The sequence below is a fragment of the Nelumbo nucifera genome, chromosome 2 (genome assembly GCF_055504915.1).
Source record: "Nelumbo nucifera cultivar China Antique chromosome 2, China Antique-T2T, whole genome shotgun sequence".
Classification (NCBI taxonomy): Eukaryota; Viridiplantae; Streptophyta; class Magnoliopsida; order Proteales; family Nelumbonaceae; genus Nelumbo; species Nelumbo nucifera.
Genome location: NC_142650.1, coordinates 20,620,323 through 20,643,542, shown reverse-complemented (window position 1 = coordinate 20,643,542; position 23,220 = coordinate 20,620,323). Strand labels below are relative to the sequence as shown.

The window sequence follows — 23,220 nt, the reverse complement described above, 5'->3', positions numbered from 1 at the left end:
AGTTTTAATACCAAAAAAAAAAAAAGAAAAAGAAAAAGAAAAAAATTAAGCTAGGCCAACTTGGTCTTTGGGGGTATAGTATGCATTATGCAGCTCATGTCCAACCCAATGAGCACCTTATCTAAATAAACAAGCACATCAGCGTTTCTATCAAAACCCAAAAAGGAAAAAAATAGGAGAAATCTAATAAGCACTTTTTAAAAATTTTTTAAAACAAGATTGGAAGTTTCACGTGAAAATGGCCAATTTATTAATATTTTGAGGCAGATTCTTCCGTGTAAATGTGAATGATATGTAAATGGGTGAAGGGAAAAGTAAAGTTAGAGTGATTATATTGATCTTATCTAGGGGAGTTCCTTTTTCTGGATTTTGAGAGGGGGAAAAGTCAGTGATCAATGGGATTTTGATTCTCATTGACCAAAAATCTCATGTTCTTTTTTCAGATTTATGTGGGGACCAGGGAAAGTTTATTTTCCAAGGTATTCCTAGGTTGGCAAATAACTTTCCCATATTGGGGGAAAGTTGCCAAGACTTGAATATGACAAAAATGCCCCTTGTAATAATGGATTTTTATGACTAAAATGGTCATTGTCTTATTTACATGGGAAATAAAAGAACATGGATAAATGCACTTACTTGGGTAAGTCTTTCCTGGGAAACACTTACCTGGGTAAGTGCATTTAACCGAGTAAATAATTTACTGAAAAGCGAACGGGCCCCTAATGTCATGAGATCAGATACTGGCCATTCAAATTAATTGAAAATCAAAAGTTGGTAGGTTTGATCATTTATCTATATATAGTCATGAGCAAAGCCTAGTTTGCTTCACAGACTAGTACTACTACATCGATCTTCTCCAGACTCTAATGGCTCTACTATCCTTGTTTATTCTCCTTACTGTCCATTCTCTCACTAGTACTCTTCCTTAAACCATCTTCTAAAACTTCCTCGAGGACCCTTTTCATGGCCAATTATAGGAACCCGGTTGCCCAGTCCAACAAAGAAACCCAATTTGGAGCTAGTCAAATTAGCAAAGTGTTGTAAAAATAATAAAGAAGGTACAATGGAACTTATTGGTAATCGCTTTCCAAACCGAAGTTGCAGTGATGCAATGTTGCAGAATCTCGAAAATTGGGAATTGCAGGGAGAAGGAGGGTTGAGTCGTGTCACTTGGTCACTCTCATCATTTTCCCCCTACAGTGCAGCCGAATGATCGCAAATCGGTCGCTAAGATAAAACAACCTACAGGCCACTAGTAGGCGTGCACTCGCTTACTAGACCTTTGCGAACCACAGAAAGGATGATGCTCAGATTACAGAGAAGAAAACTCATTGAGAATTTATCTATGTGAAACTGGGTCGACCAACATCCATTTTATGGATTGGTCTCAAAACCGAATGGACACAGAGGCATCCTTTCAGACAGAAGCCTCTTCAGAATAGTGTACCTGTTCGAAGAGGCACAAAAATGAAGAGACACGTAATGAGAAAGAGAAAACATTTTAAAAAAATTAAATTCGTAATTCGAAAAGACACATGTTTGAGTAGATACAAAAACATTTAATTCGAAATTCAAATCCGATAAAAAGTAAAAGCGATTCGGTGCATCGTGCGTGCGTACACGTATACGTACACGCGCCCACGCCTACGCCACACCACGCCCCGACCTAGTTTGGCTCAGTTCAGCTCAGGGCGATAGAGAAAATATTTTAAATAAGGTACCCATTGTACTAAACATTGAAAATGATCCAAAGACCTACAGTGAGACTGTGACCTTTAGAGATGTTGCCTTTTGGAAGGAAGGTATAAATGATGAAGTGGATTCAATAATGTCAAATAACACATAGGTACTAGTAAACTTGCCTCTAGGATTAAAACCAATTAAATGTAAATGGGTGTTTAGAAGAAAATATAACACTAATGAAACTGTACAAACTTTTAAGGCTAGATTGATAGCCAAATGATTCGGTCAAAAGAAAGGGATTGATTACTTTGACACCTATGCACTAGTGGCTAGAACAATTTCTATTAGAACACTTATAGCACTAGCACTGATTTATCACTTATCTGCTCATCAAATAGATGTTAAAACTGATTTTTTAAATGGTGATTTAAATGAAGAAGTTTATATGAAACAAATAGAAGGATTTGTTCTTCTTGGAAATGAGAAGAAAGTCTATAAATTGGTTAAATCACTATATGGTTTAAAATAAACACCCAAACAATGGCATGAGAAATTTGATTTTTGCATTATAACTTTTGATTTTAAACACAATAGTGTCAATAAATGCAATTACTCAAAATTTACTGAAAATTATAATGTAATTGTAGGTCTTTATGCTAATGACATGCTTGTTGTGGGTACTAATATAGTTGGTATAAATAAAACTAAAATTTACTTTATCCTCTGTCTTCAAGATGGAAGGTTTAGGAGAAGTAGATACCATCTTGGGAATAAAAATTAAAAAAACATAGAAGGGGTTATGCATTAAGCCAATCACATTATATTGAGAGAATTCTTAAGAAATTTAAGCATTTATGATTTAAAGAATATAGCACACCATATGATTCTAGTATAAAGTTAGTAGAAAATTCTAGTAGAGCAATTGCACAACTCGAGTATGCTAGTGCAGTAGGAAGTTTGATGTATGTTATGCTTTGTACTAAACATGATATTGCATTTGCAGTAAGTAAACTTAGTCGGTTTATAAGTAATCTCAGTGTATAGCATTGGAAAACAATTGGGAGAGTTCTTGGGTACCTCAAAAGAACCTTGGAACTTGGCTTATTTTACTGTGATTATCTAGCTGTACTAGAAGGGTACATTGATGCAAGTTGGATAACTGGTAATGGAGATAACAAGTCTACCTCTGGATGGATTTTCGTCCTTGGTGGGGTGCGATCTCTTGGGCATCCAAAAAACAAACTTGTATATCTCACTCGACCATAGAATCCGAATTCATAGCTTTGGTAGTTGCTAGAAAAGAGGTTGAATGGATTAGAAATTTATTATTGGATATAACACTTTGGCCTAATTCTATGCCTCAAATTTCCATATACTGTGATAGTTAGGCAACTCTGTCGAGAGCTTAAAGTGGTACCTACAATGGTAAGTCTAAGACATGAATTTGTTAGGCAACTAATTTAAGATGGAGTCATCACTATAACTTATGTGAGGTTAAGTAAAAACTTGGTTGATCCTCTTACCAAAGGTTTGCCTAGAGAGCTGGTAAGAATGATAACTAAAGAAATGAGATTAAAACCCTTTACTTAGTCACCTGTAATGGTAACTCGACCCGAACTAAAAAACATCAGTATTGGGTTTAATGGGTAAGAATAAGTTACAACAATGTGATTGTTAGCACTGACATTGAGAAAATTCCTATTACAACACAAACAATGTTGTCCGTTATGATGAGAGGTTGAGTTAAACTCTTAATGGAGTTCTGAAATGTGTCTAATAATGGAACTTCACCTATGTGAACATAGAAGTGGGGCTACTTCTCATGAGAGCTTGAATTTGCTCTCGGGATTGTTCATGAGACTAGGAAAGAAGCACATGACCATAATAGTGTTGTGCAAAAAATTTGAAACTCTTGCAAAGATAGGACAATTTTGTGTATGGGTATTTTCGGTCTATCTTGAAAGTAATTTGGTTTAAGGTCTTACCACCAGTAACTTTGACAAGGCTTTGGGATATCTGTACTAATAAAATATTTAAGTTATGAAACACCTTTTGTATGCATAAATATGTCATAATATTTTGGATTGAGAGAGACCTATGTAATTGATCAATCAAAGTGGGGGATTGCTGCATTTTAATCTCATTAGAGATTAAATCCAATGGGGTTTGATTGGTCAATTAAATGAAAAAACACACATGTACACATGTTTTAAAAAATAACTTTTCTCTTACTAAAACATGTTTTTAACTTGTCTCACATTGGAAAATTACAAGAATTGTTTTGGGTTTTTAATAGGAGCTGATTTACACTCCTTAGATATAAAAAGAGGAGAGTATGGAGGCTTGCTACTGCGCAATGTGCACGCACTTGTGTGATTCGTGAAGGATGGCTTTGGCTTTTGGTGCGAGGTTGATCATTGATGTGATCAACGATCACGATTGAATCGGGTGTGATCAAGAGGCACAATTCAAAGTTAACAATCATTAATTGTTAATTACCTTTTAAACTGTCACAATTTTGAAATTGTGATTGTTCAAGGTGCTTTTCTCTGAACTAGCACCTTCCTCTGCTTCATAACTCTTTAGAAACTATTTAAGGAGCGTGAATCAAACATTTGCACACACAAGTTTTCGAAATCACTCTTGTCTCTCTCAGTCTAATATGCTACTATCTCATAGAAAGTATCTTCGGAGATTCTTCAACTTTGTTGGTTGCAGACTCTCACCCAAGGCTCTGTTGTATCCTGGGAACAGATTTGCCTATAACTCAACAACAAACTCTATGGAACTAAGTGGGGGAAAATAACATTCTAAAGACAGTGTCTTCAAATGCACCTCAGAGCTTCTCTTCCAAGTTTCAATGACCCCATTTCCCAACAGCTTCAATAAGTTAATGGCCTTTCTCTTGAAGTTATTGTAGTAATGCCCCTTCATTGATCACTTTAAAAAGAAGAGTAACATAGAAAAAGGAAGACTACGACTAAGTTTGGGAGTGCTTAAAATAAGTACTTATTTTGGGCAGCAGAATCCATCGGTGCCCATCCGATCACCTTAAAGAGTTTGAAGAAGAAGGCCTAGATTCTTTTCACCAAGATGCATTAAACCATTAAGTGCATAACATTCTCCTCTTCAACAAAACATAGCACACATCTTTTTGGGAAGAATGTTGTGTCTTTCTTGAAGGCAAAACATAGACCCTCTATCCCTTGGAGTCTCCCTTCCCTGAACATCATATGAACTTGATGTTGCAACATAGGGAACCTAGGACTTTATGAATTTTTCAAGAATTGGGAAGGAAACATCTTAACTGTTTACCATGGGCATGTTTACGTTTGGTGATTCAATCAACATAGAATTTTGAGTAGTTCTACATGGCCTAAGGATAGCAAAATCTCTAAACTACAGAGATACCAACATTGAAGGTGATTCATGTGTGATCATATGGTTGTTTGAAATAAGATTAAGTTGGTCCAGGGGAACAGAGACATACTTTTAGGGAGATAAGAAATCTAGCTTTGGAGTTTAGAATAAGATACAAATAGACACCATGATTAGCCAATAACATAGATAGGGCCAGCCATTACTCAATATTGGTTCCAGCTATCTGGGTGGGTAAACAGAAATCAGATGTCTGGTTTTAATTCCCCAAGTGTGAACTTGTAAAATTTAAATAAAAATGGTGCCTAGCCAAGGCTAGTTACCCATTTGGGGTGCTTGGAGCAATAGTTTTAAACCATTCTATTTTTCAGATACTAACAAAATTTTAACATGTTACTGATAAAAAAAAAATGGTCTTGTTTTTCCTCTACGCATTTGCATCAAGAAATGGAACAATATTTAATCTTGGCTAGTTGGTTGATCTACTAAAGTGGCTGAAATAGGATGTTGAATCTTATATAACAACAGTAACAGGAATACACAAATGGATGAATGTGCAGTGTCAAGTGCAATTCTTAACAATGACAGGTTGTAAGAGATAAGGATAAATATGACCTTATTAATGTCTTGTGAAAAAGCAACAAACAAAGCTGATTTGTTTCTAGAAGATTCTAAGATCCTAACGTCTTGCCTAGTTTTCTTATTAGACTTAGCTTTTCATCTTTTTGTCTTTATTAAGTTTGTGTATTATCCCCATCTAACTTTAAGATTGAGGTATACACATGTGTGAATTTGTTATATATTATTAGCTTCATCCAAGTTGTTCTTTGCACAACAATCTTATTCCAGATATAACCACCAATCTCGTGTCTTAGTAGTGTTCATTGCATGGGCATGATGTAGGATTAAGTTTGAGTTTGATTTGGTATCCTAACTCTTTGGTAGGACATCATATGCGTAAATTGAATTTGTAATTCTGTCAAAGTTGCATGCCTTACTTGGGGACTTAAAAAAACATTAAAAAGAACTTAGAATGGATGTGAGGGGTTGTGATAGGGGGTTCTTCTAACTTCTATCCTATTCTGTATATTTAATAAAACTCTATTGATCATGGCTAACAACAACAACATTTTAATCAGTGGCTTGCTAAACTGCATTGCTCTGGTTGCCATTTTTGAAGTCAGCAACTTGTTTGCGGATATCTGGATTTCTGTTATTGATTTTTTAACCCAGCTCCAAACAAAATCAGTTTTTGATTTTTTAGTATTTTAATCATATTAGAGGCAAAGAAAGCTAATCCGGTTATAGCTGCAAACCAAACCAGAGTTACTTCCCTACTAGTCAGATTTTCCTTGGTTAGGCAGGAATTCAGAGCAGCAAACCAAACCAGGACATTGGAGAGGACACGGGACTACTAAATCAAATTAGTAGGAAAAGAACCATCCCTCACAAACAATCTGGTTATGGAATGATTTGGCAGAAAACACCCTAGATTTATTATATGTATAGAAAGTGATTACTTTCTTAAAGACTTGTTAACTCTTTACTTTACAGACACTGAAGGGGATTTGGATTTAATATTAATCAGATTGGATTGGACCTGGTTTGAATTTGACTCTTTTATCTTATTCATTGTTTAGGACCTTTCCTAGATTTATCAGTCACCTGAAGGTTTGCCCCTTCTATATTGTGTTGGTCACTTTTGGGAGGCCCTCATCATTATTGGTTGAGGGAGATTTTTCAAAAAAAAATTATAATTTTTACTCCTTGATCATTAATATAATTATAAGTAGTCCTCAAAGACACTAAAAGGGGATTCATATTTAATATTAATCAGATTGGATTCACATTTGATTGGATCTGGTTTGAATTTGACCTGATTATAGTTGTAGTTTTACCAGAAACCTTGCCATCTCTTCACTAGGCAACCTTATCTCCTTAATTGCATTTTAAATTTGTTTGGTTTTTTAGAGATTTAAAATGTTTTAGTCATTATATTCTTTTATTTTTCTTTTTCCCTAGATAATATGGACATACTACACAAGCATCAACGTAAGTTGATAAAATTGTTTTGTACTAATTACCTGTAAGTTGATAAAATTGTATGGAGAAGATCATGATACAGGCAATGGATGGAGATGGGAGCGAGCTCTTCGATTGTTCTACCAGAGGGCGACTGCATGCGGAGGCAGAGGCCGAGGTGGAAAACTTGAGCTCTTTGTGGGGCGTGACTTCGATTGACTTCAGTGTATTGACTTCAATTAGGCAGAGGCAGAGGCAAAGGCAGAAGTTTTTGGCCAAACTCTCTCCCCATCTCCGATCTCCTTCGCCGTTGATATTTACTTGTATGGTCTCCGGTCTCCTTCTCAATGCTCTCACTGACATTTGTAAAGCAAAAGTAGTGTTTGAGGGTGGAAGTGGGCGGCAGATTGGCGTTGCCAGAGGTGTTCATCTTCTTTTTCTCTCTCTCCCTACCACACAACAATGAAGGTGGAAATGGTTCGAAGGAGGAAGAAAATTAATAGAATTTTTGCCCTTTCTTGATATATTTTTTAAAAAGTTATATTATTTTACAAATCATATTAAAAAGTTTGTTTTTATTGATATTAGGGTTCTAAAATTGCCCTTATAAGCTATAATTACAATATAGCTTGACCATTTCAGGCATTTTAAGAGGGTAAGATTGGAAATAGGAAATCAGGGTATTGGACGATTCATCCATTTTTTCATTTTTATAATTGGGTAGGAGGTAAGATTAAAAAAAGGTTCAAAAAAATATTTCAATTGATAAAGATTATTTTTTTCCTCTCATGATACAGAGAAAAGAAAATGACAGAATGACAGTTACTCGTCATTCAAATTGAGAATCAAAAGTTGTGATAGGGAGAAAAGAAAACGACAGAATGCCAGTTACTCGTCATTCAAGTTGAGAATCAAAAGTTGGTAGGATTGATCAGTGATCTATATATAGCCATGATCAGCAAAGCCTACAACCAGGACTGAATACTTTCAGGTTGTTTTGCACCACACAGCGTCCAAAGTAAGGGTTATATTGAGCACTCCATGGCAATGTTTAAAGTATTGGAAACGTAAGATGTATCAAAAAAATAATTTAAAAAAACGTAATGGGATACGCTTTAGATACATATAGATACTGATAAAAAATCAAGATATGTATAAATATGCTAAAAAACTCAAATAAATCCTAAAAGTATATTAATAACTATAGTTACACGTTTTATATGATTGTAAATAAGTTATTTAAAAGTAAAAAAGCTGTAATTTAATGGTCTATATAAAATTCAAGATATCAGGACATACTTAGTAATTATTGACAAATGATAGAACTATTAATACATACAATTTAATAATTAATTCTAACATTTATTGATAAGTATATATTAAGAAAAAGAGAAAAAATATTTAAAAATAAAAATGCATAAACCTAGAACAATCAAATGGGTGCGGTTTTGTGGTGAACCTCTAATTGTTAAAGCTTAATGTTTAAGGTCCAAATCTTGCTATTGCTAAGTGATGATGCACAATCTGGCCGGTCTTACCTGTCAATGATCTTGCCTCTGAACTGAGTAACAGGGACCTGAAACGGAAGGAGAAGAGAAGCTCCGGGGAGAACCCGGCGTAAGGGCTCCGAAGCTCAAGTTAGAATCTTTCAAAGGCAAGATAAACCAGATAGCGCAAGAGTTAGCATACCTCGTTCTTGGGGGGTAGAAGCCTTTTATAACCACCTCGCGCACTAACTTCCAGGCTTCCGTCAGGTCGGGCATGATTATTTCTGAACTCCTGCCAGTTCGGATGTCACTTCCTCTGGCCGGACAGAACCGCCACTGTTCCTTTTGTCGGAGCTGTCTCTGCGGCTAGTGACGACGGTTGCAGGTGGCGGTAGTAGGAAGCCGTTTGAAATGCGGCTGTCAGGCGTCAGATCCCAAATCAGTCAGGTGCGTCGCCCTTGGATACGAACGTCCTTGGTGTCGGGTATGTTTGGTCAGCCTGGTGTTTCGGAAGCGAAGTGTTGGAGTGGCGAGCGAGGTGTCTTGAGTTCGGTTTGGAGTGTTCCGAGCTGCCATGGGCCAACTCGGGTCAGCTTTGTGAGGCTTGGGGCCCAGTATAGTTCGTGCTCCTTGCAGGGAGCTCGGGTTCTCAGTAGGGAGCTCGCTCTTAATAGGGAGCTCGGACTCCCAGTAGGGAGCTTGCTCTTTAGGGAGCTCGGACTTTAGGGAGCTCGGACCCTTAACAGGAAGCTCGCTCTTAACAGGGAGCTCGGGCTCCTAGTAGGGAGCTCGGACTTAGGGAGCTCGGGTTCTTACTTAGGGAGCTCGGGCCCTTAACAGGGAGCTCGCTCTTAACAGGGAGCTCGGACTCAGTACAACGGTCTGGAGTTCGGGCTCGGTAGTGAGCTTGGACTTGCTCCCGATGTTCGCTTCGGGCGCTCGACTGTCCCGAGCTGCTTGCCTTTGCCACGTGTCGGGCGACTACGAGGTCGGGCCAAATTTCCCTTCATCAATTGCCCCCGACTCCCTGCGACAACGGTCCCGTCTTGGTGCGGGGAGTTTGCAAGGTAGCAGGAGGGTTTTGGTCCGTGCTGAGCGCGCTTGCTCTAATTTGATTTTCAAAAAAGGGCGCGCGTTTGGGAGTCGTGATGGCAGTTGTTTGGGAGTTGCGCTGTAGACGCTTTTATTGCGAGGAGACGTGCACCGACACCCTGTCAGTTTCGAGAAGGTGCGTGCTGACACCTGTCCTCTGACAGGACGTGCGCGACGCTCCATCAGTTTCGGAAAGACGTGCGGTTTAACGCGGCTGTGGGCCATTGGATTGGCTTCGATCTGGGCCGTCGCTTTCCGGCCTCTGTGGATAGAAATAGCGCGCGGGGGGGGGGGGGGGGGGCGTCCTTGCTACTGTTGTACATCTTGAGCTCGCACCTAAGTTTCAGCTCGCGTCCAGGCTTTTTAGCTCGCATCCCAGGTTTCCTTGCTTGTTCGAGCTTTCGTGGTCTGCCTCACTCTTCTTCCCGAGTGAGTGCTTTTGGAATCCCGTTCCGTTTCCCGATGTGTAGTTTGGAGGGTTCAGGCTGTTCAAGCGGGTCTGATGTAGGTTCTATGAACCAGTTTGCGTCCCCCGGTAGTTCAAGTGAGCCCGATGTAGGTCCTGAGGAAGGGGTCGGGCCTACAGCCCGAGGTGCTTCGGGTAGGTCGGCGTCCACCTCCCGTCGTGGCCGGGTTGTAGATCAGTTCGGCCCTTCGACTATGACGCCAGAGGAACTTCAAACCCTCGTAGACTACTACGACTTGCCCGGGGAGCACGGTTACTTTATCCCTTCGGGCAGCTTCCCTTGGGAACACGGTCCTGATGAGATCGTGATTTTTCGGGAACAGCTCGCCGCGGGGCTGCGACTGCCCTTCCACCCTCTTCTTGTCGAGGTCCTAAACCACTTTGGTGTGACGGTCGGCCAGCTTCACCCGAACTCTATTAGCAACTTAGTGGGAACGATCTCTTTATTTTGCGACGAGAACTTTCCTCTGGATCTGGAGATTTTCTCTTCCATTTTAACGCTGAAAAAGCAAGCGGGTCCCCTTCCTGGGCGTAGCGGGCATACTACCTGTCCCCTCGCCCGGGCTTCAAGCTCTTACACGGACTCCCTAATAAGGTCCCGGCGTGGAAGCGGGACTATTTCGGGGTGCGAAGTGCGCTGGGGTGGCCGTTTCAGACCGGCTAGGGGATGGCCGCTCCCGATTCCAGCATCACACTTGATAAGGAGACGGCGAAGGGCCTCCGGCAATGGGCGCGGCTTGGGCTGGATTGTCAATGGTATCTGACGGAGGCCAAGCTTATTGCTGCGGGCCTGAGTTCGGGTAGGTTCTTTCCCTAGCGATCCTGTCTTGCTCTTCTTTTACGTGTCTTACTGATGCCGAACTCTTTTTCGCAGGTACGATGGATTCTCGAGGGACCCGAGGTGGGCACTTGTTCCAGGGCATGAAGAGGAGAAAACGGGTGGCTAAGCGAGCTCGTGCCGAGCCATCCCAGGGTGCGGAGCCTGAGGTGCCGGACTATCCAGCAGAGGAGCCCGAGATGGTTCCTCCTATGCAAGAGCCGGTGGGGGCTCCTTATGCCGAAACCACACACACGGGGGCCCCCGCCTACTCCGAGTCTGCCCATACGCGAGCTGGGCCGTCGGGCTCGGAGGCCCCGGGGGACTTCAGGAGCGTGCTGTCGCCTGTTCATGCTCTTCAACGGAGTAAGGAGGCGATGTTTCCCGAGGAAGTTGCAGCGTGGACCGAGCTCCCTCTGCACCAAGTGGCCTGCCGTGCTGTTACTCATGCCATGGTGGTAAGTGCTTCCTTCTTTAGAGTTCGGCTTTTATTCTTTTATTCGTTCCTTTGATCCCGTTTTCCTTTGATAGGTGAACTCTTCCATTCACGCCTTGGCGAACCAGGTGGAGAGATGCTCAAGGTAGGCGCGAGCTGCCAAGGAGGCTGCTCGAACTGCCGAGGTGAATGCTCGTGCTGCTGAGGCTGCTGCTCGCCTTGCACGGTCTAGGCAGGCGTGGTCTTAGAGGGATGTCGAGGCCATGGGAGTGGTGGTGAAGCGTATGGTGGAAATAAAGCTGGACCTGGAGCACCAGGTCGAGTATCTTCAGGAAGATATCAGGGAGAGGACTCAGATCTTCTCTCAAGGCATCGAAGATGCGAAGAAGAAAGCTGTCAGCGATTACATTGCTTTGCCGGATTTCGATGATCTGATGGTGGACTCCTATAGGAGGGGTTTCAAGCTAAGCCGGTGGATGATCCGGAATACGTACCCCGAGCTCGACACTAGCGCCATATCTACTTCGCGCATTACTCAAGAAATGGCTAATGCTGCGGATGCCGAACCGGACTCCGAGGGGGAGGCAAGTCCTTCGGGTGTTGTTGAAGTGGCTTCTGACAACGATGAAGTAGCCCCTGGCTTGTGAAATGAAATGTACACTTCTTTTTTTTTTTGAATGTACATATCTATTCTGAAATGAAATGGCTTTCTGTTCATGTACTGGTTGTCCTGTCTTCGAGCTATGTTTTTTGCCGAACTGACCATTTCGGTCTTTCAGTTCGTTTTCTGACATGAAATGGCTTCGGGGTACTTGCCTTGGTGGCCTATAGGTAGTACCTTCTTAAGTTGACAACGTTCCATGCTCGGGGTACTTGTTTTCCTTCTAGGGTTCCGAGCTCGTATGCTCCCCCACCGAGTGCTTTCTTTACTTTGTAGGGTCCTTCCCAGTTTGGTCCAAGTTTCCCTATGCCGGGTTCAGGCACTATGACCTTACGGAGAACCAGGTCGCCGACGCGGAAGTTCCTCTTTTTTACTCGCGCGTTATAATACCGAGCTACCTTTTGCTGGTAGGCCGCAGTTCGGATGTGCGCGAGGTCTCTCACTTCGTCCAGTAGGTCGAGGTTGGTGCGTAACTCGCCCTCGTTTGTTTGTTCATCGTACGCTTCTAGTCGCAACGTAGGCACTTCGATTTCCGCCGGAATCACTGCTTCGGTGCCGTAGGTGAGGTTAAAGGGGGTCTCACCTGTGGTGGTTTTTTCCGTGGTTCGGTGTGCCCATAGAACACTTGGTAGTTCGTCTGCCCACAAACCTTTGGCTCGGTCCAATCGCGCTTTCAGTCCGTGGAGGATGGCTCTGTTCATTACTTCTGTTTGGCCATTTGCTTGTGGGTGTGCGACCGATGTGAAGTTCTGACTAATTCCCATACTTCAGCACCATTCTTGGAACTTGATATCTTCGAACTGTTTGCCGTTGTCGGAGATCAGTACCCGAGGTAGCCCGAAGCGACATACAATGTTCTTCCAAAAGAAGTTTTGTATGTTTCGGGCTGTAACTATTGCCAGGGGTTCAGCTTCTATCCACTTTGTGAAATAATCTACAGCCACCACTAGGAATTTTCTCCCGCCTGTCGCTGGTGGGAATGGCCCCAGGAAGTCGATCCCCCATTGGGCGAAGGGCCATGGGCTGGTGAGGTATTTGAAGTCGGCGGCGGGCTGATGGTGGATGCTGGCATGCTTCTGACACTTGTCGCATTTTCTGACGAGCTCGATTGCCTCTGTCTTCATCGTTGGCCAGTAGTATCCTTGTCGAAGTGCCTTTTGGGCGAGGGCTCGGCCCCCCAGGTGTCCGCCGGACAAGCCTTCATGGATGTCGCGGAGTACCAGCTCGGCTTCGGCTGGGCGCAAGCATTGCAGATAGGGGAGCGTGTAGGATCGTCGGTACAACCGTTCGTCTATCATAATGTATTTGGCTGCCTGGCGCTGCACCCTCTTGGCTGCGTTGCGGTTCGCGGGGAGGGTTCCGTCTAACAGGAAGCTCGCGAGTGGGTCGATCCAGCTCGGCTCTGCTTCGGTGACGGGAGCGACCTCTTCTGCCCCACCGAGAATGCTGGGCCGAGGTAAGTCCTCTACGTACACGGTCCTCCTGTCGTTGTGGCTCGTGCTAGCCAGTCGGGACAGGGCGTCGGCCTCAACGTTCTCTGACCTCGGGATTTGCTTGATGAAGTGTGACTGGAAGTTGAGCAGAGCTTCCTTTACTTTTTCCAAGTACGCAATCATAGTGAGCTCGCGTGCTTCGTACTCGCCTGTAACTTGGTTGACCACGAGCTGGGAATCACTGCAGATAACCATGTGCTTTGCTCTGACCTTGTGCGCTAGGTTTAGCCCGACAATTAGTGCCTCGTACTCCGCCTCGTTGTTGGATGCCGCGAACTCAAAGCGTAGTGCGTATTCCAGTTTTGTTCCGCTCGGGCCGCGTAGTACTATTCCAGCCCCGCTGCCTTGTTGGTCCGAGGAGCCATCTACGTGAAGGATCCAGGGCTCCTCATCCCAGTTCGCGCTTGGTCTAACCAGGAGGGATGCCACATTGGCTGCTACTTCACGGGGTTCGGACTCGTTTGTCTTGGGAGCTCCGAGTTTGCCCGAACTGGGGATCTCGGGCTCGATAGGCTTAGGGGCTTCGAGGCTAAACGTGCATTCTGCGATAAAATCTGCCAAGGCTTGGGCCTTGATAGCAGTTCTTGGCTTGTACTGGAGGTCGTACTCGCTGAGTTCGATGGCCCACTTCGTCAGCCGGCCGGAAACCTCGGGTTTGAGTAAAACTTGTCTCAGAGGTTTGTCGGTTAGGACGATGACGGTGTGAGCCTGGAAGTACGGGCGGAGTTTCCGTGCTGCTACCACCAGGGCATACGCTAGCTTTTCTATCTGCGGGTACCTTGTCTCTGCTCCCTGCAAGATTTTACTAACATAATATATGGGTCGTTGGACCCGGTCTGCTTCCTTTACTAGTACCGAACTGACCACCTCGTCGCTGGCCGAGAGGTACAGTTCTAAGACTTCGCCTTCCTCGGGCCGAGCTAAGGTTGGTACACTGGCGAGGTAGCGTTTTAGCTCGTCAAACGCGAGCTGACAGTCTTGGGTCCATTCAAACCCTTTGCCTTTGATTGCTTTGAAGAAGGGTAGGCAACGATCTGCCGACTTGGACATGAAGCGGCTTAGAGCGGCTATGCGGCCGTTTAGCCTTTGGACTTCTTTTATTTTCCGAGGTGGTCTCATATCTAGGGTGGCTTTTATTTTGTCTGGGTTGGCCTCGATGCCGCGTTGATTGACAACGTAGCCCAGGAACTTGCCCGAGGTGACGCCAAAGACACATTTGTTGGGGTTCAATTTCATGTTATACTGACGCAGGATTTGGAAGACCGAATCCAAGTCTTGTATTAATTCTTGTGAAAACTGTGTTTTGACGACCATGTCGTCTACATAGCACTCTATCTTTGTGCCGATTAGGGGCCAAAACAGCCTATTTACAAGTCTTTGGAAGGTCGCCCCGGCGTTTTTTAATGCGAAGGGCATGACCTTGTAACAGTATAGACCGAACTCGGTTATGAAGCTGGTTTTTTCCTCGTCGGATTGGTCCATCCGGATTTGGTTGTAGCCTGAGTAGGCATTCAGGAAGCTTAGCAATTCATGTCCCGAGGTCGCGTCCACTAGGCGGTCGATCCTAGGAAGGAGGAAGCAGTCTTTCGGGCAAGCTCGGTTCAGGTCGGTGTAGTCGATGCACATGCGCCACTTGCCGTTCGCGTTTTTCTCCAGCACAGGGTTGGCCACCCAGCTCGGGTAATGGACTTCCCTTATGAAGTCTGCCGCGAGGAGCTTTTCGACTTCCTCATCGACCGCTTTCCAGTGCTCCGGGGCTAAGTTCCGTTTCTTCTGTCTAACGGGTCTGACTAAAGGGTCAGTGTTAAGTTTGTGAGTTATAAGACTAGGGTCAATACCGGGCATATCGGCCGCGGACCATGCAAAAATATCTAAATTTTGGAGTAAAAAACTTACCAGTTCGGTCCGTAGGGGTTCTTTGACAGAAGCACCAATCTGGAGTGCGCGAGCTGGGTCCGTAGGTGAGGTCGGGATCGCGACTGTTTCTTCTGTTGGCGAGGCTCGTTCTTCGCCTTGCTCCGTAGGCCGCTCCAGATCGAGGTCGCCGGCCGGCTTGGACTTGCCCTTTAGGGCGGCAACGTAGCACTTGCAGGACTCGAGCTAGTCGCCCCGCACTACCCCCACACCGAAGTCCGTAGGGAACTTCATGGCCAAATAGTAGATGGAGACCACCGCCCGCAGGATATGCAGGATATGCGTGATTGCCACGTGTCGGGCGACTGCGAGTTCGAGCCAAATTTCCCTTCATCACTAAGTTTGTAGTTTTATACCAACAAAAAGATTTTAATGAGAATGAGGATTTTTTATTAACGAAATTAATAAGAATAGAATTCTAATCAGGCGCTAAAAATTAAAATTAAAATTTAAAATTATGCATTAATTACAGAAATAATTAATTGATTAATGAGAGACAATTTGGCCTACAAGAAATACTTTTTGCAAAAGGAGTAATTAAGTAATACTGAACTGTTCTCTACTTGAGTCACACACGAGAGAGGAGAAAGTATCGGAACTGATGAAATTTCTCAGACGGAAGGAAGGATATTTTGAAGACAGGATGGATAATAACATGGGTATGAAGGGCACATGATTCGGCAGCCGATGATATTGGCAGCCATCCCAAATCTAGCCGACCTCTACCCAATTCTTGGCGGATCAGACTTTCAGGGACTGAGGAAGGCATCGTCAGCGTGTGTTAAGCGGATGAAGGAGTCATGGGCGGCCATTGTTAAATAGAGAAGGAAGAATAATGCACCACTCCAACAATGATTAATTTCTTTCAAGTTTTGCTTGATTCTGGGTTCAGTGATGAGTGATCCCCTGTTTGGAGATGCCACGCGTCTGGTTTGCCTTTTTCTTATTCCTCAGATTGAAGCAAATTCAGATTTCAGAGTCGTACGGTCAGTCGTCCCACGAGCTACGCGTGAATTGGACGACCCATGCCAAGCTTCTACTCCACCAAATCCCACGTGTTTTATCGCATACAACCAGGGAGGTTCGACGTTAATTTAAAAGAATCGTGGCCTCGTGGGAATAGGGTCTTGATTCAGAATAGGAATGGGTTATTTGGATTTCAATCAAGGTTTAAAATTTTGATACGATATATTCGATATGGGGCGTATGATATCGTATTTTTGAAAAACAAATTTGGGATATGCATGAAAATTAAACATTTCGTCTTTTTTTATGCGTCTTTTTTTTTTCCTCAAATAAATCTTCTTTCACCCCAAATGACTCTAAAACTCCAAACTTCATTCCTATAGTGCTAGATTTGCAAAAGTTGGCAACAAACAAGTGTTAATCGTTAGATTTTTTTTAAGATTTTTCAAATTTTGAAAAAATATTAAAAAATATGTAATTTTTTTTCAATTCTTTTATAATATCTTGTGATTTTTTTTGAATGTTTAAATTTATGTTGATCTACATTTCTTACATTCAAAATCACAATTTTTTTTTGTGTTATTAGTAAATTTATAGAAATTTCATGAAGATATTTGGGAAAAATATAAATTAACAAGAAATTTGAAAATATAATTTTTTTCTCTTCCTATAAAGACTAAATATATTTTAGATCTATGGATTTATCTATCATATCCATAAAGTAATTGAAATTTCTTCTTTAATAATTATTATTTTTAGAATTAATAAATAAATAATTAATTAATTATAATTTATCATTTGATCACAATGATTGAATATATTATAATTCTATGGATGATCTATCATATCCACAAAGCAATTGAAATTTCTTCTTTAATAACAATTTTTTGAATATATTATATAATGTTTATTTATTTTTTATAATTTTTGGAAGTAAATAATAAATAATTGTTAATTATATTTTCACATAGAAGTTGTGCCAATGCATGTTTTATGGTTGGATAGGAGAGTTGGGTTTTTCCCATCCAATAAAACATTAAAACTTAAGAATACTAATTTATAAATTATAGTTAAGCATAGGATTTTTAGTGATATTATAATTAACTACAATATATTTTTTCGTAAAACCATTAAAATATATTAATTTAATATATACAGACCTCATTTAGGTCTTATACTTAGTGTTTTTGCTGTATTTTTATGATTTATTAAAATATTTAAAGTGTTTCCAAGTGTATCTTAATTTTTCTCCGATACGCATGCGTATCCAAGGTGTATCCCGATACGTCTCTTAAAATTGCCTTTCCGATATACTTGACGTTTCTGATACTTTGAACTTTGATTCCAACTGTTTGGGTGGATGGAATCGGAATCCCATTTTTATTCATGTAGGAATGGCATTCCCCCATTTGAGGGAATAGCCATTTCCTACCCTTCTCATGGGAATGAAATCCCATTCCTGCCCGATTTCAATTCCCATTCCCATTTCTGTTTGAACCAAACAGACTATGGGAATAGACCATTCCGATTCTGATTCCAGAGGATTTCAGTTCCAATCCGATTCTGATTCCTACTACAAACCAAATGGACCCCTAATTTTCCAACATTTCATCATTTCACATTGCCCTAGTTTGTTTGTTTAATTAAAGCTAGGCCAACTTAGTCCATGGGGGTGAAGTCTCATTTGAATATTTGCTACTTCCACCAAGATCTACACTGACGGCCGCTCCGCCCAAGCTTACACCCCAGGTTTTATAGCGACCTCCATGCCCTCCTACTCATCAGGGCCTGGCAATCGCCCCGACGACCGGGTATGGGTCGCGCGCTTCAGCGCCATCTATTTTTCGGGGCTAGTTAATTCGGCAGGTGAGTTATTACACACTCCTTAGCGGATTTCGACTTCCATGACCACTGTCTTGCATCAAGCAACCCATGTCCAACCCAATTAGCACCTTATCTAAAACGAGCACATCAGCGTTTCTATATATCAAAAACCAAGAAAAGAAAAAAAATTGGAGAAATCCAATAAACACTTTATAAAAATTATTTAAAATGAGAATGGAAGTTTTACGTGAAAATGGCTAATTAATTAAGCTCAATTTGGAAGGAGTACAAATGTAAATATATACAATACAAATATATATGTACAAGATAATATAAAATGCAAGGTTTTTGTACTCTACAAATTTGTATTTATACTCCTTCCAAACTGAACCTTAATGTTTTGAGGCAAATTCTTTTGTGTAAATGTGAATATAATATGTAAATGGGTGAAGGGAAAAGTATAAGGTAGAGTGATTATATTAGTCTTATCTAATGCCATGAGATCAGATACTGGCCATTCAAATTAATTGAAAATCAAAAGTTGGTAGGTTTGATCATTTATCTATATATAGTCATGAGCAAAGCCTACTTTGCTTCACAGACTAGTATTACATCTTCTCTATAAACTCTAATGGCTCTACTAGCCTTGTTTATTCTCTTCTTACTGTCCATTCTCTCACTAGTACTCTTCCTTAAACCATCTTCTAAGAAGCTTCCTCCAGGACCCTTTTCATGGCCAATTATAGGAACCCAGTTGCCCAGCCCGACGATGAAGCCCAATTTGGAGCTATTCAAATTAGCACAGAGATATGGTCCACTGATGCTTTTCAGATTTGGGTTTGAGAACGTTGTTGTGGCTTCAAACCATGTTGCAGCCATGGAGGTGCTCAAGAACCAGGACCGCGTGCTTTCAGGCCGGTTTAAAGCAAACAGCGTCCGAGTTAAGGGCTATATCGAATACTCCATGGTGTGGGCTGATTGCACTGATTACTGGAAGATGGTCAGGAAGATATTGAGGACTGAATTGTTCTCTACTAAGATGTTGGACGTTCACGCACACGTCAGAGAGGAGAAAGTATCGGAACTGATGAAATTTCTCAGACGGAAGGAAGGAGAGGAGGTGAATTTTGTTGATGTGATATTCGGTTGTATTTTGAACATGTTGGGTGCACTTATATACTCTAAAGACGTGTATGATTTTGAAGACAAGACGGATATTAACTTGGGTATGAAGGGCATGATTCGGCAGCTGATGATATTGGCAGCCACCCCAAATATAGCCGACCTCTACCCAATATTTTTTGACGGATCAGACTTTCAGGGACTGAGGAAGGAATCGGCAGCTTGTGTCAAGCGGATGAGTGAGTCTTGGGCGGCCATTATTAATGAAAGAAGGAAGAATAATGACCACACCAAGAACGATTTATTGCAAGTTTTGCTAGATTCTGGGTTCAGTGATCCCCAGATTGACGCCATTTTTCTGGTTTGCCTCTCTCTCTCTCTCTACATAATCCCCCAATCTGTCATTCTTCTCAAGTTTCCACTTGTGTGTGCTCAGAAGAGTTAACGCTACACGCCTCTAACAGTCTCAGGCCCAAGATATTGCCAAGGAATTAAAAGAAAAGAAGAGGATTTAATTTACAACACAAATATATATTAATTAGCTATCTAGCTAGCTTATAATTAAGTAATTAACAAGAACTGATGATTCTACTTTTTTTGGCAGGAAACGTTTGGACCTGGTTCAGACACTAGTGCCTCCACGATTGAATGGGCATTGGCAGAACTGCTGCGGAACCCAGAGAAGCTGGTGAAGCTCCACGAGGAACTCGACAGGGTAATCGGAAGAAACAACACTGTGAAGGACTCTGATCTGCCTAACCTACCTTATCTCCATGCCTGTGTCAAGGAGACCCTCAGGTTACACCCTCCGGTCCCATTCCTTATTCCTCACATAGCATTGGAAAGTTGTGAAGTGATGAATTACACGATTCCAAAGGGATCCGAAGTGTTGGTTAACTTATATGCAATTGGAAGAGACCCCACCACATGGGATAACCCCAATTCTTTCTTGCCAGAACGCTTTCTGAATTCAGAAGTTGATTACCAAGGCAACCATTTCCAGTACATACCCTTTGGTGCTGGCAGAAGAATGTGTCCTGGCATGTCATTGGGAACCCGAGTTGTTCGACTGATACTTGCTGCTCTTGTCCACACTTTTGATTGGAGCCTTCCTGGCGGGATGCACCAAGATGAGTTAGACATGGCCGATAGGTTTGGGGTGGGTTTCCAGAAAGAAACCCCTCTCGTCGTCATTCCCACCTTGAGAAAATAATTATTAAGAGGTCTAGTTACTGTATGTGATGTGATGGTTTTGTGTGTTGTCGTAATTTAATGCCCCTTCATTCAAGTGTTGTTGTATTAGAATTAGAATGTGATGTGGTGGTTGTTGTAGTAGAACGTGATGAAGCTTCGATAATATGTTCAGGGCCTTTCTGTTGAAGTTGTTGTAGTAATGCCCCTTCATTGATCACTTCAAAAAGTAGAGTAACAAAACGTACAAGTGGTTGGTGAGCTACTTTTCACACAATATTTATATCGGTGTAAATGATATTTTTAATCCTCATTTTACTTTCATATAAATAATACTTTTCACATAATTATATTATATATTTAATAAAAAATATAATAATAGTAATAATAATGTTATATAAAAATAACAAATAATAAATATTTTTAAAAAACATTTTCAAAAATTACGCGTGAACTGGTTCCCATTCGAAGCTTCTACAGTTCTACTCCATCTAACCCCACGTGTTCAAACCAGGGAGATTCAACGTATAAAGAAAAAAAAAATCTCAAAATTCAAATTAGACAGAAGAATATTTGCATTTGTCTTTTAGGTAGAGAGCCCAAGGCCCATTGTTGTTTGGACTAAGGTGTCTTTTCCTTTTCACTAACACTATTGAATTGAAAATTAAAAAAAAAAGGAAACGAACCAAAAAAACTCTTAAGTTTGAAATTAAACTCGATTTTGATTTTTCTTTTTCAAAAATAACAATACCTATCCTGGCGCATATGGGCTGGGCCATATGGGTGATACCTTTTATCTAGTAAATATAAATTCTATACTGACATTGTCAGCATAAAAAAAAAAAAAATAGAGAAGATCAAGATTCAGTTGCCGCAGACCCGTACCTGTTTAGCAAAGACATCTCTGAGTTAATGGCGCTTCTTACTGTACTACTCCACATGCATGCCAAATGTTTGAAAACCGGACTACGACGGTGACGTTTCAGATACTAGTCAATAATCTGCCAACGGTTGAGCTCACCATGGAGTCGGTTGAGACCGTCAATAACCTCATATCTTGTACGGTGCAGAAGATCAAGGCCACCCTTCACTGCGAAAACCGAGAAACAGTGAGGAGACTGAAGGTGCGGGTGTTGGCTGTAACTGTCCTTACTTGAAGACGACTAATCTAACGTTTGTGTATCCCAATAAATAATTAGCAGCAGCATTTCAAGTGGATTGACAGAAATATATAAAAGCATGAAATCACACTAGTGTGTAGATGCAGTTTCAGTCGTCTCATAAACATCAAACATAGATGTAGAGTTACGGAAGGTGGAGGCTTTCAGGTTTTAAATTGGAGAAAGAGAATGGATTACGGAAGGTCGAGGGATACTTACCTCCTGCCGGAACGGTCATCGGCGTCGACCAGCGGAACTCGAAGAGAGCAATCTCCGGCAGATTACAGAAGGTAGAGAGTTTCAGGTCTGAGAGGATAAGGGGATGATGCCCTTTTGGGCGAGAGGGAACTAACGGCCGTCGTATGAGCTCCGCACGAGTCTCTTTATTTCGCGTGTGATCGAACACGTGGCGCGCGCCCACAACGCGTGGGATGTATTTGAAGGGCAACTCTGTGGGGGGCGGATGCGAACCCATCTTACACGTCCCCTTTGAGCGGTGCCCTTCACCATTATAGCTCGGGGAAACCTTTCTCTTTCCTCTCGCCAGAGAGGAGAAGTTCATAACATTTTCGTATCATAGTCGTCTGGTGCCCGGGGTGAAAGAATGTCAGGCCGGGTGAGAAGAAGGAATCAGTTTTGTGGAGTGGGGACAGGAGGTTCAGTAGCGACAAGATGAAACCAATATCCGTCTAGCGGAGATCCTTGAGCGGCTGAATCAACTCCAACCACAAGGTGGAGGACAGGAGGATCCTATACCGTTGAGCTTCCATGGGGGAATATTCCCGTGGAACAAAAGGTTCATACCAGGCAGGCGGCTCAGAGAGTGGATTGCAGAGGTATTCTGAAGATTGATTTACCTCGTTTTGGGGGAAGCAACATAGATGGATGGCTGCTCCTCCTGCAGCAGTACTTCCAACTACAAGAGATCCAGGAGGAACAATGGGTGAGTGTTGCAAGCCTGGGGTTCGACAGACCAACGATTGAGTGGTACAGCCGGTATCGTGATTATCATCCGCACCCCCACTTGTTACCAGTTTGTTGCTGCCCTGGATACCGGGTTCGACGGTCCACAGGGAGGGAAACATGTAGATCCTCTGGAAAAATTGATGCAGACGACCACGGTGCGATGGCTTACCAGGAGGAATTCCAGAGGCTGTCCAGTCGAGTTAAGGGCTTCTCAAAGGAGTATCTGGTCGAGGTATTTGTTGCTGGTTTGAAAACAGAGATCCGGGTTGGAGTGGAGCAGTTTGAACCTCAAACACTACCCAGAGCCTTTCGGTTGGTGTTACTGGAAGAAGAAGCATGCCTTGCTAGATGAAGAATTGGTAGAGCAGAGTTTGATAGGCATCGTGTGGGTCCTTCACATAGGAGGGGGCCAAAAGGGGTTTGTCGGAGGGTCAAAAGATTAACTCAAGTAGAAGCTAGAGAACGGATTATGCTACAATTGCGATGAAAAATATACCCCTCAACATCGCTGCAAAAATCCCAAGCTCTTCTCTTCTGGGTGG

General features: G+C 42.3%; 1 protein-coding gene and 1 long non-coding RNA gene across 2 annotated transcripts; one reads left to right on the top strand and one right to left on the bottom strand.

Annotated features, from left to right (window-relative positions):
• Window positions 1-7,363: 7,363 nt before the first annotated feature.
• LOC148801978 (uncharacterized) lies at window positions 7,364-16,379 on the bottom strand. The gene is made up of 3 exons (XR_016082285.1): window positions 15,432-16,379; window positions 8,622-15,325; window positions 7,364-7,532 (listed from the first exon to the last, which is right to left on the bottom strand). It is a non-coding gene; the product is annotated as an uncharacterized LOC148801978 (long non-coding RNA).
• Window positions 16,380-18,827: 2,448 nt separating this feature from the next.
• On the top strand, window positions 18,828-20,829 carry LOC104595104 (corytuberine synthase-like). The gene is made up of 2 exons (XM_010255687.3): window positions 18,828-19,722; window positions 19,966-20,829. The coding sequence occupies exons 1-2, from the start codon at window positions 18,871-18,873 to the stop codon at window positions 20,572-20,574; spliced, it is 1,461 nt and encodes a 486-aa protein (XP_010253989.1). The 5' UTR covers window positions 18,828-18,870; the 3' UTR covers window positions 20,575-20,829.
• The last annotated feature ends 2,391 nt before the right edge of the window (window positions 20,830-23,220 follow it).